The 20,712-nt window shown below is 38.9% G+C and overlaps 1 protein-coding gene across 1 annotated transcript in view; it reads right to left on the bottom strand.

Moving 5' to 3' along the window:
- si:dkey-215k6.1 (transmembrane protein 132C) overlaps nt 1-18,483 on the bottom strand; it is a 203,358-nt gene extending 184,875 nt beyond the window's left edge. Inside the window, exon 1 of the mRNA XM_052596263.1 lies at nt 17,843-18,483. Within this exon, the coding sequence (XP_052452223.1) occupies nt 17,843-17,942 (100 nt within the window). The 5' untranslated portion in view covers nt 17,943-18,483. The remainder of the gene's footprint in view (nt 1-17,842) is intronic.
- Between the last annotated feature and the right edge of the window lie 2,229 nt (nt 18,484-20,712).

The raw sequence follows: 20,712 nt of genomic DNA, 5'->3' as shown, positions 1-20,712 counted from the left end.
TCCTCAGCGTAAAACCTAATGAGTGGATGCACCTGTCGCCCTATTTATACCCGCTGGCACGGGGAGTGGCTCAGGTGTGTTAATCCACTTGCCAATTTCATTGGCGTTTTCTCTTAAAATCAGAGATGATTGGCCTCCCAAGTGAGACCCCATTTGTCGGTCGACATAACGTCTCCGTTCCCTCCATCAGGGAACGAGGGTTACGTACGTAACCGAGACGTTCACACTGCACAAGAAAATGTATTAACTTCTCTAATAGAACCTACCTTTGGAGAGAATTTGCCGCAGAAAGTTGCATGTATAGATTTAAAGTGATTGGTTAGGGAAAATACCTTTACAGTGTCAGAATGATCACTAGTTCCTGAGGGACTAACTTGTCTCAGAATGATCACTAGTTCCTGAGAGACTAACTTGTACTGTACTTTGCACACAGTTAGCTATATTCCTCATTGACCGCCTTTATATATTTCACACCACCTTTGTAAGAGCTGTGAAAAAGCTCTTAAAGGCGCACCAAAAAAGTTGAAAGGGCAACAGTAGAAGGTCACAGCGAACAACCAAAGGGTTTTCTAAGGCTAAATGGAGGTGAGGTTCCATTAGCAGTTTGTACTGGCATAAAAGGGCAGTCATGCTAAAAATAGGGCCCATTGAGGAAATAGAGCAGTCTCTTTGGACAGTGATCTGCCATTAAGACTGAATGACTGTTTCATTAGATGGATCAACTTAGGGAACTAACTCACTAATCATCAGATTCATGCACTAATGCATAAGATCTGGAGTCTATAAGTAGAGAGGATTGCACTCATAAATCTCCCTCACTGACTGAATTTGATCACTGGCATGTTAAAGTAGTGTACATGTAAGTGCCCATTTCAGCTCTCGACGCATGCTGACTTACCCTTACTATGATATCTACTTGTGTTAGATCTGCCCCCGAAATTTTCCTGAAATAGTGCAGCTGAGGTGAACCAGAAAACTGAAAACCAGACACATTGGACAGAGTGCACTAGAATGTGTCTTAAGACACATTTTTAAATGTATGAAGCTATTTAACTTTTTTGCAATTCACAAAAATATGTTTGTTTTTTTACATTAAATTACAGCACTGGCACAAGGAAGAAAAAACTAGTTGTCCAATTTTTGTCTCTCTTACGTCCCTGTGCTAATATTTTCACACATCGTCTTGTCCTTGCTGACTGTTTTATTCACACTCCTGCCCCCCACTCTCTTTCACCCTCCCTGTCCCCCATCCTCTTACAGAGAACTCTCTCTTTTCAAATACAGACTCGCTGAGCTCAGCATTTGTGTCACACATGCTTCCTTACACCACACAAAATGGAAGAATTTTAACAGGATGCATTGTGAGTAATAAGCACATCTAAAATTAATGTTTATTTTAGGTTTTGTATCTTTAATAAAATAAAACCATTAATACCTTTGCACTATTCCATTATCGTCATATTTTCTAGTTATTAACAAACTGTTACTACTCTATAAATCCAGACGATTGTACTGATGAGCAGTACACAATAATGTGCAGATGCTCAGCTGTCATGCACAAAAAAACAAGAATTGGTTTTCAAAAAGGCTTTTTTTCCAAAAGGTACATCTGGAAAGAGGGGTCATCTTATATTCAGGTCAATATGGTAAAACAACTCGTTAACATATTAGTGACTGCTCTAAAAAACTACACAAGTCAAAGCGCAATTGCAAACAGAAAATATTTTAGGTACAAAAAATGCTATGTTTGTGAAGGACATAAATACTGATCCAGAATCCGTGTTGTGTTATCCTGGTACAAGATTTATATGAACCAAGGAGGTTTTCTTTTTCTTTTCTTTTTTTTTAGGCAAATTAAATCATTTTGGTTTAGGACTTGATTCAACAGCATCAATCTATTGTTTTTGCCTCTGAAGTCCACAAAGAACAGCAATGCTAATATAAGCTAAAGAACTACTGAATGCACCTTTAAAGGATTGACATTAGGAATACATTACAGTTAAAAGTATGGCTACATTCACACTGTCATGTTTTAGGTATTGACAACCGCATTTACTTACAGGTGAGAGTGCCGTTCACACAACAACAAAGAGTAGTGTCTCGAATACTGTCTGTATGAACGTGCAATGGGAGCCAAGCCTGTATTCCTTTTCACCTACCATAGCAATAGTGAACAAACTAATATCAAAGATGGTGATGTCCATAAAAATGAAAGGCTTATCACTTTCTGTAACGACAAGAATCCAATTGAGCCGCAAGGTCAAACATTCATTAACCAAACGCAGCTTTTGGGTTTGGGTGGAGAGCGAAGCATTTGAGTTGCGCGCAGAACACAAAAGTAACGGGAAGTCACTGTGTGGGAATATTTTAGATGGCAAACAGCTCATTTCTCCATCACAATAAATTACTGAAACAACACATGAAAAACACGCAACACACAGTAGACAGGCATTTGTGCAGCAGAGTGGCTCTCTGTCACACTGTATGACGTGACAGACAACTAGTTGACCAGTCCTGTTCAATTCACACAGCACATGTTTTTCAAGAATGTGGTTGTGAGTCCTGAAGATTCACTGGTGTGAATCCGGTTACAGGATGTGGTTGTCACACCCATAAAAAACATCAAACCTTGTGTGAATGTAACTGTACTAAGCACTCAAATACAGGACTAACAATCTGCTGCTTTGTGAATGTGGCCTATGTTTCTTTGACAAGAAAGTTGGTTCTAGACCAATAAAAGATGCTGATCCTGGACCAAGTCTTACAAATCATATTTACAGTATTCCTAGTGCAACATTTACATTACACAGTACAAACGCTGGCTAAATTTCCCTGCCTATTCATTGGGTTCAACAGACATTACATTAGTGTAACAAGTTTCACCTTTTCATTTAACAACTTCCCTAAGTTATGGAATCAGGAGGACAGTAAATTCTCCATTGCCTTTGCCTGCATTATTTTCAAATCTATTTTTCATGACCAAAACACAAGACAGTGTCTCAGCAATCCTTAGCACTGTTAGCTTTGTTTAACTGACAGATACACAAGATCAAGAGACCACCAGTCACAAGCGCATATTTATGTATGTTCCAAGTTCCGTACAATGTGCAACTTTGCAAAAGTCAATGTTTGTGATGTATACATTTACAAACGCATTGATTAAGCCTCCCAAATCAAAGCATCCCTGGGGTGACAGATCAAACTAAAAGCCTGTTTGGTGTACGTCCCTCTCCAGTCCAAAGGAGTTTATTTTTGAAAAATGAAAAGACTCTTTTATTCTGTGCTGGATGGAACAGCAAGAAGAGAGATTTGTAGCGCACTCACACACTCGGTAGGCTGCGTTGAGAATACACCCACACATGCAAAGAGGCGAACGGCAGAAGGGGAAATAAGGCAAGAACAAAAAAAAATGAAGAATATGGGCAACTTAGGTGAAGAAAAAAGACAAATTTGCTGGAGAAGGAACAATGGGTAAAGGAACCAAATAGAGAAAACAAGTGAAAAAATATGAAATGGATGAGCATGAAATGAGGCTAAAGATAAGGAAGAGAACATGTCTAATCTGGCTTCCAACAACTATTTTAACATTATCTGTATGTTGACTCAGTAGGTGTCAGCCTGAGCGCAAGAGCAAAAGGGTCCAACTCAAACCTCATAAGATGTCTCATTGGCCAGCACTTCAAGTGGCATGAAGCGGGCAGCAAGTTATTGCACAGGCTGACTGAGACCCAGGAGGGGCTCGTGGGTCCAAAACACCAATGGACAATGGCCATTTTTTGCGTCCTCCCTTTTGCTATTGAGGGACTTGTCCAAAAAACACCATCTGAGAGCTACTCTGGCCCAGCCAAACGCGTACGCCTGCCAAACGGTCCATTCTGCACAACATTCTGCACAACATGAGAGAGATGGCAAGAGAAAGAGAGCGTTACTCACAGGGCATGATACAACAATTGCCTGCTGAAGGAAATCTCTCTGTGAACAGTGCTTATGGAGCAATTTAAATGTACGTTGGGTCAGACTTTTGCATAGGATAAACCGATCAGGATAATTTCTGCCAAGGAGTGCAGCAATAGAGCTTCTCTCCACTTATTAACACCCCCGCACCACGATAGACTTGTTCCGTATTCATTTCAAGCAAAAAACCCTTGCTAAGTAATAAAGCTTTCAAGGAATCAACAAGCCATCATGAATCTATCACACTGGAACTTTTCCAGACATTGGCTGCTGGTTATATAGTGTGTTATGAATCTGGATCTTCACAACTGGATTTATACCTAGATGCAATACATATACCAGCATATATTTTTTTTAACTGCACAGCACTATTTTCATTGGAAAAACATTAGAAAACACAATCCTGAATTTTTACAAAATCTACAGCACCACTATCATCATATAAATGTTTTACATGTACAGTAGTTAAAAAAAATCATTTTAATTGTTAGAGAGGCAAATTTGCAATGTAAAAAAAAATAGTTTTTGGTCATTTCTTTATTTGGGGGAGGTGGATAAAATACTACAAAACAGTATAAATTAAACAAACAGACTCATATACACAAGCATACCATATTAACAGAACGTTATCACACACAAACACATACGCTAAGTACATAGACTGGCCTGCTTCCCCTTGGGGCCCAGAGACCAGATGTAGTTCACTCACTATACTACTAAAAACAGCTCTGATTAACAGAAGAGATTAATTAAAATGAACATGGTTCACAGACTACCCATCCCTTTCTGTTTGTCTTTCTCTTCCTGTCATTCTCATGTGTGTGGGTGTCCCCTCCTATTAAACTCTCTTTCTCTGCTTTCTGTCCTTCTCTGTGTCTCTGCTGGGATTTTTACAGAGTCAAATTCAATCAAGGTTAACGTTCGTCTGCATTCAACTCTTGGACTCTTGGATCTCCTCTCAGAAAAGCCAAGACTCAAATGAGGACAGCGTCTCTCACCTGGGATGAGAGAGAATACATCAGGACTCGGAAATAGGGATTTAAAGCACACAGAATTTGCGTCTGTGTTTAACAGACCAAAGTGGGTTCCACAGACTGAGCAGATTTTCACAGCAAAAGATACTTCAGACTTTTTGCGAGAATGCTTTTAACCCCTGATACACAAAAATACCTCAGGCGGTGAGTTGTCACAAGGGACGTTCAGGATACAACCACACAAGACTTGATAGAGTAATGTTGTGGCCTCTCAGCTGTGATGGTTTCTACAGACAGAAAAAGGTCAAAAGGTACAAGAATACATAAGCCGACAGACTTTGATCTCCCTGAAGATGGATAAAAATATAGTGTATCCAAGTAGCAGATATTTGGATGGATCACTGAACACTGTGGGTTTGAGGTCTGATAAGGTCCACTGTGGTACAAAATGCTTTGCTGGATCTGAACTTGGAAACAGATGTCAAATGAGGACTGTCTTCACTATTGTTCCTGTATCAAAGAGACTGCAGTCTTCAATGCCACACAGATCCAAGCAAATACTTTACATCAAATGACTGCTTTCAGACATTGTTCTGCTTTTATGAACAAGGTGATAGCAACAAATCTTGATCTGAGCAAACCACTGAGTAAAGCATCGCCCGATTTAAGCTGTGAAGGAAAAATTTACTTAAAAATGACAAATCTGTCATCACCTTCACATCCCTCCAAACACTTATGACTTACTTTCTTCTGAAGAAGAAAATGTATGTTTTAGCTGAATAGAATCAGTAAGTTTTTTAATTTAGTAGAATCTTATAAATGAAAAGGCCTTTGGATTCATACAAAAGTTAGAAATGCTCTCCTACACATTTTAGAAATAATATACAACCCATCTGCAACACAAATAAATAATGCCACTAGTTTAAAATAACACTTGACATGTTCTATGATCTCAATTCTGTCATCATTAGCTCTCCATTATGTCGTTACAAACTTACTGACATTATAAAATATTTTGTTTTTTACTTTTTGTTTTCTTTCATTTAATGGATTTCAATGCTGAATGGTTTCACTACAAACATTTTTCAAAATTCCTACAGGTTTTGAACAACATGAGGGTGAAATGATAACAAAATTAGTATTTTTGGGTGAACTCTTCAAACCTGTCAAATTATACTAGCTAGTAGTTAACTTTGGCAGCCCTAAAATAATACATTTAAAATAAAAACGAATTCTACACACCACAAAACTTTGACAAACAAATCTAATTTAAACTTTAACAATTATAGTTACATTTGTGAAAATAATAATTAAAAAAAATCCACACTTATCTAAATTACCCAAGACATTATGCTAAACTTCTCCTTTTGTGTTTCAAGGAAGTCGCATGGGTTTAAAGTAAATTACGACAGAATTTTCATTTACAGATCAAATATTCCATTAAGAATAGTTTCTCTGTACTGTTTCCTGTGGTAGTACAGTATACGCATAAAAAGAGGCACAAAATGAATATGAATGTGAATATTAAAATGCAAAAAGATATAAGCAGTCATCAGGGCCCTCCCAAGTTAAGCTCCAAACAAAATGTGCTTATTCACCCAGTCTAAACTGCACTTCCCACAATTCTCTGATGTGTTTTTAATTTGACTGCTGCTCCAAACATCTGAGGCACCACATTACACAAGAATAAAAATATAAAAGAGGCAAGAACATGAAAAGAATTCTATAGACAGGCAGACAGGCACATTAGCTCTATGCTTTCCTCATCACAGCACGTCTAGCTTTGGGAGAGCAGGAGAGATTGAATTTGGGATTGACTGTTTTCTTTTTCCGGAGAAGCATTCGGCTCTCTCTCTCTGTCACCTACAAAGCCATTATGCTGATATTTGTGCTATTTATTCCCCTGCCTGGTAAGAGCTCTCAGAGGAACCATGTTGGTCTTCATAAAAATTAAGTGCTTTTGTCTGCTTGTTGAACGTTTTAATAAAAACTAAACTTTAAAGAGTACTACTGACACATAATCTTACCTGACTGATTCTCTCTCTGACTCATGGTATATTCTCTCTCTCACACATACACACACACAGAAAGCACTTAGCCAGTCTGGCCCAGTTATACCCATACAAACACACATGCTTGGTTGATGTATGTCTCTTCAACGTGTATGAGCGCACACACAAAGAACCCCATGGCCTTTACTAGCACTGAGACTAATCAGCACTAATGGCAAAACAATATGTGTTTTTAAAAAAAAAAAAAAAAATAATAATATAAATAAATAAATTACATCAAATAATTGACACACAAATATACTGGATTTATAATGTATGCTTGTATCATAAATCTTTACTCTAAATTTACTTCAAATGTCTGAAGACAAAACCTTTGCAGTGTGCTTTGAGAGTCTGTGCCCTCACAGTGTATTAGTTCTGCAATGTGAGATATGTGTGTAGGCAGATGATAGAAAAATAAGAAAAACTCAAGTCCCTGAGTCCTGCCGGGTTCGAGACAATGCTGTTTTTGGTAAGAGAACCAGAATACATTACATATTTAGCAATTTAAGCAACTGGGTTTGGCTCAATGAAGAAGGAAACTCTCAAAACTTGCAAACAATGCAAAAACATGAGGCATGTGTTTATTAAGGGTGTCTGTTAAGGCAGGAAACACTGTTACTCAAAACCCCTTATACTAAGTAATAAACAGCACTGTTTGTGCTGTGGATATGAATGAAACCTTGAAAATAGCGCAGCTCACTGAGAAGTGTGTTATTCTAAGGAATCAGACCTATGATTTCCACCTGGAAGAGGATTAAAACCCCATAGAAATATATATATATTTTTGACTAGCATTGAAGGAGGGACCCAAGCTATATCTAGGGACCAGAATATCAGAGACTTGAAAGGGGGCTCTTTTGACTTGTGCCAGTAAGCAACCACCTAGCAACTGTACAGCAATGCTCTGCCAAACACCCAGAACACCCTAGCATCATGCCGCCAATTTCAGAACTGGAAGACAACACTAGAATTCTGTAAAAAAAACAAAAAAAAACTGTGAGTTCTGTTTTAGGCCTTTGTCGCTGAGAGAGATGACAAGCAACAGCGCAGTAAATGTATAAATCACAAAAGTTGGACTTGTGTCACTCACATGAGCACCACAGCTCCAATTTTTTAATTACCTCAACAGATAAAAAGACAATGAATAATTCAATTGAATGAGGTTTGGGTTGAAAAAAAGGTGAAGAGGCTGAGGAAGAAATTGATGCCTTCCATCCTTTGATTCTTTCTCTTTAATTCTGTAATCAGAGAAGTCTGCCAGAGCACATTAGCACTCTCTCCAGTTTCAGATTAGCATGAAGGCAAATTACTCACAAACACACTCTTCAGCAGGTTTCAGGAGTCAGATACAAAGGGAATCTACACTGGATACTGGATGGATCAATAGTGATGAAAGTCCTCTGATTTGTCTTAAGTTACCTCTCTCACTCTCTTAATGTTCAGTGCATTGTTCTGCTATGATTATATTGTTAGGAGTTTGGGGATGCAAAGGCTATTTTAGACAATTACACACTGAATGTTGAAAGTAGTACAAGCGCTCTCTGTATCCTTCAGTAAACACAAACACAAAACCTCCCTTTCATACAACCCTTTTCAAACCAGATAGGATGATTCTCCTCATCATGTACAGGCTTCAGAGAGGAGAGCGGCAGCTCAAAACTAAAAGATTTTGTCTCTGATCTATAGAGACATGAACGAGTCCCGAACAATGATTTTCTCTCTTTCTCAATTTCCCTCATTCTCTTTCACTCCCTCTTGAGAGAGACCCATACAGACTGATCTTCAATCTTGCCGTCTGCTTGTAGGGATACTTACAGGTTAAGCCCTGGGCTAAACTTCACTCTACCGCACAGTTCTGGACATACTTTCTGCCTTAACAAGAGAGAACAGGTTTAACAGACAGGGAAAGATCAGAGACACAGAGAAGACAGTGAGCAAAATTTAGAGAGAGTGCATGCGGAAGAGCTGTATGACAGCAAAAAGACAGGTAGTGAGGTAAAAGGAGGGATGACAAAGGAGGGCAGGTGGAAAAAGAGAAAGTAGGCAGAAGAGGAGAGACAGAGCATTTGACTGCAATTGGAACTCAGTGGTAATAAAACCAACTCTCCTTCCCAGCTTTCACAATATTTCTCTCTTTGTGCTATCCTTAATTAACTCTCTCAGGAATGGCAAACAAGTAAACAGCATTTAAACAGCCAGCTGGGAGAAATAAAGAGAGATACAGAGAGCAGAAATAACTTTGAGCAGTTTAACGGCGCGTGGACTGAGGAGAGGAGTCCGTCAGCGTATGGTGACATTACAGAGATGCAAATGGACAAAAACAAAACATCAGCACAACAATAATAGCTCACTTTTAATAGGGGCCAATTGTCAAAGCCCTTGTTTATATAGCTAGAACGAGAAGGATGGCAGATGGATGAAAATGTTGATATAAATAACATAACGCAATTACTGTAATAAAGGCAATTTATTAAAACAAAATATGACACAAAAATTGCTAAAATAATAAAATGTTATTATATAATCATACAAAACAGCGATTAATTAGCCGGGGTGATATTTATATGTCTTATATAAGTCCTTATATATATATATATATATATATATATATATATATATATATATATATATATATATATATATATATATATATATATATATATATATATATATATATATAATATGTATGTACACACACACACACACACACACACACACATATATATATATATATATATATATATATATATATATATACAGGGCTTGACATTAACTTTTTTGCTCACTAACCAGTGTGGCTAGTGGTTTTCCAAAGTTACTAGCCACACAGCATTTTTACTAGCCACATTTTTGTTGCTGTGAAATTACCTGATAAAAGTTGACTATGGTGTGCTAAAATTTACTTGAACGAGATTTACAACCCTTTTAAATGTAAAACCACTGTACACACCCAAATCAAGACTACATAAATTTATAACATTACAGGTCATTATCATTAGCTATGATAAGGTTGTGTGTAAAGCTCCTTTTTTAAATAAAACCATATATTAAAGATGAAGACATAAATAATAATAAAAGTGGTGCATGGGTGTAGAAGATTAATAAAAAATATACATAATAAAAAAAATAATTATAATAATAAAAATAAAAAAACATAGTGTGTCATTTGCTAAAAGAGCCATGTGGGTATCTATTGAGGCTGAGTGTCCAGACCTCCGTAGGGTACATGTATATCTTCGGCAGGGTACATGCCCTTCCAAGAGAGTTAACAATGTCAAAGATGTGAAACTGTATTTAAATACAGTTACCTTATCAGGTGATGGGCTGTTCTTTGTGCAGCTTGACACACCACTGTCAAACATTACTGAATGCATTGTTGTTCCAAGGTCAGTACTGCAAGGCTTGCTTATGCCATCGTACATTAGGTTAGATCACCCCTCGGCTCACCAGTTTAGTCTTGTTGTTAGCCAGAACTTCAATGTGCTGGACATGGATTTGGCCATCCAGGTTACCAGTAAGGGATGTCACCAATGTGCCTCAGTGGCGAAGTCCCGTGTTCGCAGTGGAGCAGTCCAGCTGTGATCCACCTTAGATCGTTGGGTCTACCTTTGCAGCTGATGTACTTAAACGTTGTTAATTGATGATGAGTGGAAGGAAATGTTTCAGGATGATTTTGTACGCTTGTGTATTGTCCTTCGTCCCCTCTATGGCCCTTTTGCTTTAGTTAGAACTGACCCAGCACTAGGCTTTTTAGCACTGGCCAAAGACACAGTGCTTCCTCAATACAGGGTGGCTATTAAGGTTGGCGATGCAAAAAATACCAACAAAAATACGGTGGCTGGAAAGGCCATCCAGGAGATACAGGGCAAGATTTTGCGACTAGAACCACACTATGGGATCGTCACCCCCTTGCTATTGTCTTTAGCTGTTGCTTGGTTAAATAGCCGTATTCAGTCATGTGGCATGTCAACCTGGGAGATGCTGTTGCAGCGTGAGCAGTTCTCTCTCGAACAGTTACTGGTGCATGCACAACGCCTGGCTAACCACATTCACAGTGTTAAAGCTAAAGCTCCACTGAGTCGGGTGCACCTAGCCTTGATATTTGCCCTGGTGACTTTGTGTGTTTGTATAGTGACTGTAACAAGTCACAGGCTTGAAGCAGATATCTTGTTATTAGTTCAGATGGGAGGTGGTGCAAAATGCTTAAGTTTACGATGGGTTCCCAGTTGTGGTGTTCTACGTATAGGGTTAGCGTAGATTGTTATAAAGTTGACTCTTTCCCAAGTGTCGTAGGTCATTGTGATGATGGTGCAGCATTTGATAGTGAAGAGAGGTGGGCATAGCAGAATTACCGCTTGAGGATTCGTTCATTCCTCTAACCGATGCAACTGGTTCACACCAAGCAAAACAAAACTCAAAAAAATTATGAAATTATACAACAACAATGAAACAACCATTAGTCATTTCACAAGGTGTGTATTAAGTGCTACTTTGTACTTTTAAACAATTGCAGTTTACCTGGCTACGTAACAAAAACTGGCTTCATACCATCACTCCTAACATGTTAGTAGACCCACTCAAAGCGCTGGTACTATAAAGAGGTACCAGCAACAGAATTCTGAGTGAAAGCAAATATCACAGGTCTCTTCTACTGCACTTACATAAAGTTCCCTAAAGATTACACCCCTTTCTGCCTCCTAAAGCAGAGGCTGGAGAAGAGAGAGCAGAGGAGAGAGGGAAAGTTGAGTGCTGTAGGTATGTCTTATCAGGGGAAAGCAGGCGGGAATATCTCTGAGGCCTCGAGGTGAAGAGAAAATGCTGCTGCCATTTCACCCACAGAAAGTGTGAGAGAGAGGGAGTGAGAAAGGAAAAGAGGGGGGCAAAGAGACAGATGGGTTGTGGCACACACAGGCAGCGCCCGCTGTACCCTCTCCAGTGCCCCTTTGCCATCATAAATAACATTATGGCTGCATGAAATGTCACCGGTCCCTCCTCACACCCCCAACCCCACCTCTCAAGACGCATGGAGCCTCAAAATGTCAGATGAGCATCAATATCATTGTGAGCATGTGTGTGTGTGTGTGTGTGTGTGTGTGTCTGTATGTGTGTGTATGTGTGTGTGTTTCATTATTCTACACACACACAAACACACAAAAGGTTGTGACTGTCTCAGGGACCAGTACAGTTAGTAGAAATGCCATCAGTTTATCAGAAATTTCCAGGGATGGTAGTGTTGGGTGATATGGTCATTTTTCAAATCGTCATATCGTCAGCCCGTGAGATCGACGATACAAGTTATCATGCATGGGTGGAGCAAGAGGGTGTGCTGTTTCTATGTGAATTTATGCTTTGATTTTGAAAGAAAACATCCTTTGGCGCCGCTGAAACTTGTGTGTGTGCCTACTTAACTATGTTTTGGGGAAAATTTGTATCCAAAATAAGCTAACCCTGACAATCACCAAAAACCTCCATTTGGGAACATCCTCTTTTGTAAAACTGGTATAAAAAAATAAACAAAGTTTTTTTGAAAGTGTAAAAATGCAGAACATTTTCTTTGAGGGGTAAGGTTAGGGGTACGTTTAGGTTTAGGTTAAAAAATATATAACTATCTGCATATAAAAACAATATAAGTCTATGCAAATGTCCCCATATAGATAGCTAAGTAAATGTGTGTGTGTGTGTGTGTGTGTGTGTGTGTGTGTGTGTGTGTGTGTGTGTGTGTGTGCGTGCGAGTTTGTGTGTGTGTTTAAAAAAAATAATTTGTTAATATTCCTTAATGGAAGACCTGAACATTTTTGATTGGGAAACAAAATATGAACTACTGGGAATTATATTCTATATAGTGTGTATTTTTTAATTATAATTTTTAAAATCAAAACTATTTATTAAAACAAAACATAGACCTGGTTGTTCATCTGACCAACAACAGAGAGAAACGGAAAATGCCAATGAGATGGCGTAAAACATTCAAAACATACTCTTGCACCATGCGGAAGGTTAATTTGTTTCTTTCTACTTCAATTTGTTCACCATGGAAACTTTATGTTGTGAATAGAAGCATTATTTATCTTTTATTGCATCGCAGGCGTACAGAGAGCAGTAAGGTCACACCAAGCAGACAGACCATCTGACAGAACTTATGCCAGGCAAAGTGATGGAGTGATCTAGTGCCAAGATGAGCTGTACGCATACACACACAGCACTGTGTGCGCTCCACCCAACTCTGAGCAAAGTCATTTAGGTCTTAAAGCGTTAGTTGTGACTCATTTTTTGAAACACAAATTAAGATTTGTTTTTATTAATTCTTCTCTGACCAGCAATGTAATTATCATATTAAAGGTCCAGAAACATAGCAAGGAGATCGGTAAAATAATCCATGGTTCAATCATCAGCGGTTCAATCGTAATTTTACAAAGCTTTACGATGATTACTTTTTGTATGCAAAGAAAACTTTATTCAACAACTCGTCTCCTCACCCTAGAGTCATTTTGTAGAGTATCCAGTGAAGGCAAACAGCATATGCTATTCTTTGTCAGCTGCAACACCCAGAAAACAACATATCTGTATGGGGCCTGCACAGAATAGTATATACTGTTTGAGTGGATACTTTCTAAAATTGCAATAGGGTGACGTGGGGGAGACTAATTGTTTAATAAAGTCATTATTTTTTCTAAAAGTATTTTCGTAGCTTCTTAATATTACAGTTAAAGCCCTGATGTCACATGGATTATTTTATGAATCTCCTTGCTACGTTTCAGGACCTTGATTGTGGTAATTACAGTGCTGTCTATGGAGGGTCAGAGAGCTCTCAGAATTAATCAAGAGGGATATCCACCAGTTTCTCTACGGTAAAATAATTTGAGAAACATTTAATTTCCCTGAAAATGGAGCATTTTCTTTATTGCCCTCCGACTTTCTATTTGATTACAGATTACAGATTTCATCCATCCTCCCTCGTTTCTGTCATCTCATTACTCGTTTTTCTCTTTCACATTTCTTAAATAAATCATTGCTTATTTTGTTTCTATTTCCTCCACCCCACCCCACCCCCCGATCTTTTCTTCATCTCTATCTGAGATCATCAGTATGACGGAGTTCAGGTAAACACTGACAGAATCACACTTCCTATCAATTTGCATAATGAGGCCTATTTGACTCTAATTATCCTAACAAGTAGCATCACCCCTAAGCCTCTCATCATCCTCTTAATGATCATTAATTATTACATCTACACAAACAAGAGCCACCTCTAACACTTACAGTATCCTCTTTTTCTCCACCTTCACTCTCTCTTTCTCACATCATCACAGGAGAAAGTACCAAGCCTAATCGATACAGAAAATTGCCGTAGTGAGAAAGAAAAGGAGAATGATAGCCAACTAGTAACACAAAAGTGCAACTCTAATTTCCTGAGCCAATACCATATGGCTACAATACATCCAAAAGAGAGCGTGAGAATATATGTAGTCTAGCTGATAATAATGCCAGTTATTTCTCAAGTGTTCTGAGAGCATGTATGTGCTAAATGAACTGCTGGCCGAGAGTCGTTAATGACAGAGAAATACCTTCCAGCAGCCTGCAAACACACAGCTAAATGGAGGCGAAGAAACAACTTCTCAGGAAAACCACTGAATAAAATAGAGATACACATATATTCTTGAGTCATAAATCTATTTATTCATTCCTTTTTTTACCAATACATCAAGTCTTGCTTTTGCTGCCAATTTGTATCACAGTCTGCTTTTTTTTCTTCAGTCTGGCTTTATATTTACCCACATGCCCTTCCCTAATGCAAAAATCTCCTTCTCAAAGTCACAGAATGGGTGAATTAATTAATAAGTAAAGCGGAAGCCTGTGTGTGTTCTCACCGCTATACGCAAATTCTAAAAGTCCCACGGTACAGTCATGCTCCAATGATCTAATGATTTTTCCCCTCCTCTTCATTCTTCATTTCTGAATCCAACTGAAATCAATTTGCTGAGATGAAAGTTTTCAATTTTATTACGTTTGCAAAATGGGAACTCGCTAACTGGTCTTTTGGCAGTTGTAATGGAAAATAAATTCGGTCTTAGCAAACTTCTTTCTCTCCACCTCTGAGGTTTAGAATTGACATAATCTCATTTAAGTATTTCGTATAAGAACACAACAGAGGATTTCTCAGAAAACATTTACCTTTAGACTCCCAAATAGCAACGCTTCTTTGTTAGGGGTTATAGAGCCATCTTGGAAGTGGGGCTATCAAAATGATGAAATTTCATGCAGTCACTTCTAGGAAATTGAATGGAAAAAACAGAGGGGGGAATAAAAAAAGAAGGGGAGAGAAAGAGAGAAAGAAACCTTTCCTTTGGGAGTTTTATTGTCTTCCTCTGGGTCATTATCTCAATTAAAAACATAGGAGATAATGATCACAGTCATTACTTTCACTCATCTGACCCCCCTCCCGTCCACTTATCCCTTCCGTCTCTCTGGGTGCCAATCTGTGGGGAAATATCTTCTTGATTACCCCTCTTTGGCTATGGATTATTAAAAGCACACACTCACAGTTCTAGCGGTGATACTTGGATTTAATCTGATGAATTTAAGAAACAAAGCAAAAAATTCACTGTTTCTTGCTTTGCTAGACAGTTTGTCAGCAAGAAAACCCACCAAGGGGGTGTGTGTCTGTGCGCATAAGTATGCTCGAGTGCCTGCATTGTTGTATGTGTTTGTATGAACGAGTAGAGAGAGAGAGAGAGAGAGAGAGCTAGCGAAAGAGATTTGGGCTTCCCATCTCCCTAGAGCAAATCATCTCCCTGGTGTCAGCCAACCTTCAAACATATGGGCTCCTTGCTCAGCCTGGCTCGCACACGGCCAGTGTGTGTCTGCGCATGTACAAAGTGTGTGTGTGTGTGTGTCAGGGCAACTGTGTTTGACAGCCTAATAGTCTGACAGCTTTAATAACACCTCTGGTTTTGTTACAACTGTTCAGACCTGCTTCTGAGCCCTGAAAAACACACAGCTATCTGCCCTCAGACACAGAAGGGTGGGGAAGCTGAAGACGAGAGATGTTTCACAGTCAGTTTTCACAAAGCTAGGAAAATTAGCTCTAAGCCCTACTTGGAAGATGGTCCTTCTGTAAACATCCATCTGCTTTTGTCAATTAAACTCGTAAAACTCCCCGAAGCAACAAAAACCTTTCATCCCATAGATTTATCGATGGCGTCACTGAGAACAGGTGTGTTATCAGGCCTTCAATTGTAGACAAATTGCAAATTTGGTGTAACTCACTCACAGATCTGTCTCCTCAGTCATTAAACACTGGCACATCACCCAGACACATGCACATTATAAGCTGTTTCTGCTTCTTGCTTTCATTCCTCATATGCTGTGCAATTTGATCAGTCCATCCTACTATATGTCAGCAATTCTGTAGTTTAAAAGGAAAAAAAATTATCAAACTACTGGCACTTTCGCAATCATACTGATAGACACTAACCTGCAAGCACTGCACAGCTGCTCTGCAAACACAAATCTGCAAATATTCCTGTGGATATTGCAAAGTTCACCGGACACAATTCCATGCATTCAAACCACATGCTGTCTGAACATAAAAGTGATGTACTTTTTCCATGCAGTCCATTACACACAGCAGTATGAGGCCACATTTGCTGGGAAGGAGGCAGTGGGGTCGGGGGATTGTAATGATACTGATGACAGCTTCAGTGCTTGATCAGCAAGTGCTGTCTCCAGAGTAAACATCTCTGATACTACCCAAGCCCTCACACACTTGGACAAACTTGAAATCCCTCATGTTGGAAGATCTTCAACACATACTTTCTAATTTTGCAATCCCCCACACTTTCTGCCTGTTCACTCCCACAGCCTAATTGTTTGTATGACATGTCCAGTTTCAGTCTTGCTGGGATAGTACAAGTAAAAATAGATGTGAAGGCCACTGTGGGTCCTCAGCTGGAGAGGATGAATAAAAAAAGCACGCTGCTGGGACACAAGCCTGCTCATTTCATCACTGTCTCTTGCTTCTGTGGACAGTGAAAATAGGGTTGCTCACCTTTAGCAAAGCAAATATATTTGTATGTTTACAATACTCACTCAAATATAACAGTACTGTCTCCAAAAACAGGCTGAAAAATGAAATGCATCTGTGTTACTTTCATCATCAGTTAATCTAACAAGCTTTTATTAATTAATGACATAAACAGAAAATACTACTGTGAGAAGAAATTAAGCTTATTTTCATTTACAAAGTAAGATGTATGTTTTTGAATTTGCGCAAAATACTCTAAAGTAAAAACAAACAGCTAAAACATTGCACATTACGCACCCTTTCTAAATGGGGAAAAAAAAAATGTGCTCGTGTCACTGTCATAAAACTGTTATTTCCGCGCAATATTTCGTTTAAGACGCGTCAATCATCCTATTTCTACATCTTTGTCTTACCAGCTAACTAAGTGCATGTATAATGCTTAGTATGATAAGACTGCAAAACAACAAGGTGAGAAACAAACATCTCTATTATTTATACAATTGGCACAACAAAACCACACCGCTGCTGTCGCTGCGCGCCACAGTCTCATGCAACGACCAAACGCACGAATAACTTACCACATAAGTGTGTATTCATATATAAATATTTTGTGTAAATTAAGATGTTAAAATGTGTCAAGATGATTAGGGAGCAGTCTGCACCAACTTTTTTGTATTCTCTCTACAGACGTGAATGGCGCACTGTCACTGGGTTTAATGACAAACAGTTGTTTAAATACATGAAGAATGCTTGTAATTTTCATCATGCTGGTTATATTTAGTCTTCACGATTTGCATCTTACAACAAGTTTTGGATGTGCGTAAATGTTTCTTTACCTCCGTGGAGAGACGCGACGAGGAGCGCGTGCAGTAACGCCATCCGTACTGCGATCATCTTTGGCTTTCTGGGTAGTAGTATAATATTTAAAAACGCCATTACGAATAGTCTAGTGTGAGAAGTTGTTGAATAAATAACATAATCCTGTGGAAAGTCATGTGATATTGTTACTGGTTCGACTGCAGATTAGCGTTGTTGCGTCCCCAAAAATCCGTGTCCTTCAACTATCAGCAAAATTCCGTTGGAAACGAGAATCAAACCATTCACTAAAGTAGTAGTGCTATTATGCGCGAGGGAAAGTCACTGTCATTGTTCTTCTGGTGTTCTTATTCCTTCAATACATAAAGTTTAAAACACAAGTATAGAGGTCCGGACCGGTGGCGTAATGAAGTCACGCGCAGCAGAAGTTGGTGATGTTCTCCGCGTGAGCTCGAGGGTAGACGCGCGTCCTATGAATCCGTCTCTTGGCGCACGGGAGCGCAAACCCACCAGCGGTCGCCGCTGAAGCTCTCTGAAATGTTCCCATCGCTTCTGAGACGCATCTTTTGCGTTAACATGCCTGATTTTTCTCTTCGCTTTCCCTAAATGAACTTCTTCGCGTAGTTCTCCTGAGACAGAAAAGCCAACAGTCAAGCGGGCACTCCAGCGCTAAGAGCGGGAAGCGCGTGAAGAAGAGGCGAAAATGAATGACATCTTAGCCAGCCAATGGGTTTTTCCGACGGAACAGGTGCACTAAAAAGACAGCCAATCACAAGCAAGAATAACCTCTCATCACTGCAACCGAGGTGGCAGATAGATTTACAATAACATTTTCATTTTACAAAATGCGGTTTTTACGCACTGTGTTCTAATGTTTATTAAAGGAAGGGTAATAAATATATAAGCTTTTATGCACAACATAAGCCTTCCAAGACCGGACAGTTTGTAATTTAGATGTTAAAGTTGATTATTTATGGCTGTTCAAATATGACTTTGGTTCATATTCACATGCTAACAGGCTTAAATAAATGTATATTTTATCTATTGAAACAAAAAACATAAAAGCAACCAAAACTGGATTGCTGGCCTTAGCTGGTTTTGGTTCGCCTAACCAGCTTAAATTCTCAAAAGCCCTCAAAACTAGGCAACAACCCAGAATAAAGACCAGAAAACCTACTTAGGTCCGTTTGAGCTGTTTTCTTATTCTACACTATGCATTTTCTCAGTATATGCATACCCTGGGAATCAAACCTATGACCTTGGTACGTAAAAATGAAGTACTTCAGGTATATTTTAAGTATAAGAAAAGGCCTATTTAGTGGGAACCTCAGCATTAGTAAGTGTGAGTCTCTGATCAAATAGAGGAGCAATAGGGACCCCTAGTGAGAACTAAATGAATAACTTGTCTCTGTGTGTGGCCTAAGTGGCACAAGCAATGTACAGTCTTTTTTCCCTCTTTTAGGTTAAATGCAAAACTAATTCGCTTAAAATGAGGCCTGTTAACTCCTTATCTACCTTTCTGATGATTACAGGACTTTATTTATAATTTTTTTTTTACCATGATTTATTTTCTATTTCTTTGGCAGGCAAAATATTTCCAGCTATTGAGTGCATGAATGATGAATGCAGCAAGTAAATCCAAAGCATTCTGTTTCTTTCCGAATCTAATCGCCAGGCCCAGCTTTTGGGATCGATGTTTTTTGGCCCAGATTTCAGAATGGGCTGCACTGTGCATTAAGAACAAACAACTGCCACTTGCTGTCTTGTTTCTCTGTCTCCCTTTCTTGCTTTCTTACCCTCTATTCCTCTATTATATGCATATACACTAGCACACAAACATCCGTAACCCTCAGAGAGCCAAGTACTAATATTATTCATTTAAAAAAAAAAAAATTATCCACACTTAATTGTCTTCAGGAAACCATTAGTTATAAAAAAAAAAAAAAACATTCATTTAGGCAAAATTTGCATTAGGTATATTTGAAGAAACATTGCAAATGTGCAAAGCTGAGCATTTAGGGTTGCGAAATTTCACAGTTAATCTTTTGATAAAGTAAACATTTTAAATTTACAACAGTTCAGCATTCAACAATACTGTAATATGAAATAATTTTAGGGGGAAGTCGTGGCCTAATGGTTAGAGAGTCGGACTCCCAATCGAAAGGTTGTGAGTTCTAGTCTCGGGCCGGAAGGAATTGTGGGTGGGGGGAGTGCATGTACAGTTCTCTCTCCACCTTCAATACCATTACTTAGGTGCCCTTGAGCAAGGCATCGAACCCCCAACTGCTCCCCGGGCGCCGCAGCATAAATGGCTGCCCACTGCTGCGGGTGTGTGTTCACTGCTCTGTGTGTGTGCGTTTTGGATGGGCTAAATGCAGAGCACAAATTCTGAGTATGGGTCACCATACTTGGCTGAATGTCACTTCACTTTCACTTTCCATGTTGGTTTTGAATTGCTTGAAATATAATTGGAATCACTTCAAAAAAGGCCAATACATTCTAGTGCAACATGAGCAGGGCACATTTGTCATATAAGATATATAAATTATGATGAGAACATTGCTGTAAAATAATGTTGTGGAATCTATATGCACCTGTGTTTTAGCATGTACAGGAAGAGTGCATCCACAACAAAGCTAAAAGTTCATGGCTAACACAGTTTGCTTGTGCATTTGCAGCCTTTTGTGCAACTGTAAAATTCTGCTTTGTAATACTGAGTTTATTTTTATGTAATAGTCTCAATTGTTTTTCTTTTAGCTTTTTCCCCATCCCTAGTAAGCTGCAGCATGCTCATTTTTCCTAGTGTCAGAGTTCAAGAGAACATATACAAATTAGAGGGGGTTTGCGTGTTAGCGATACCTAAAATCACAATTTCTTCCACACCACAAAG

Source organism: Carassius gibelio, chromosome A5, assembly GCF_023724105.1.
Source record: "Carassius gibelio isolate Cgi1373 ecotype wild population from Czech Republic chromosome A5, carGib1.2-hapl.c, whole genome shotgun sequence".
Classification (NCBI taxonomy): Eukaryota; Metazoa; Chordata; class Actinopteri; order Cypriniformes; family Cyprinidae; genus Carassius; species Carassius gibelio.
The sequence above is the reverse complement of the archived record's forward strand: the minus strand, read 5'-3'. Positions and strand labels throughout refer to the sequence as shown.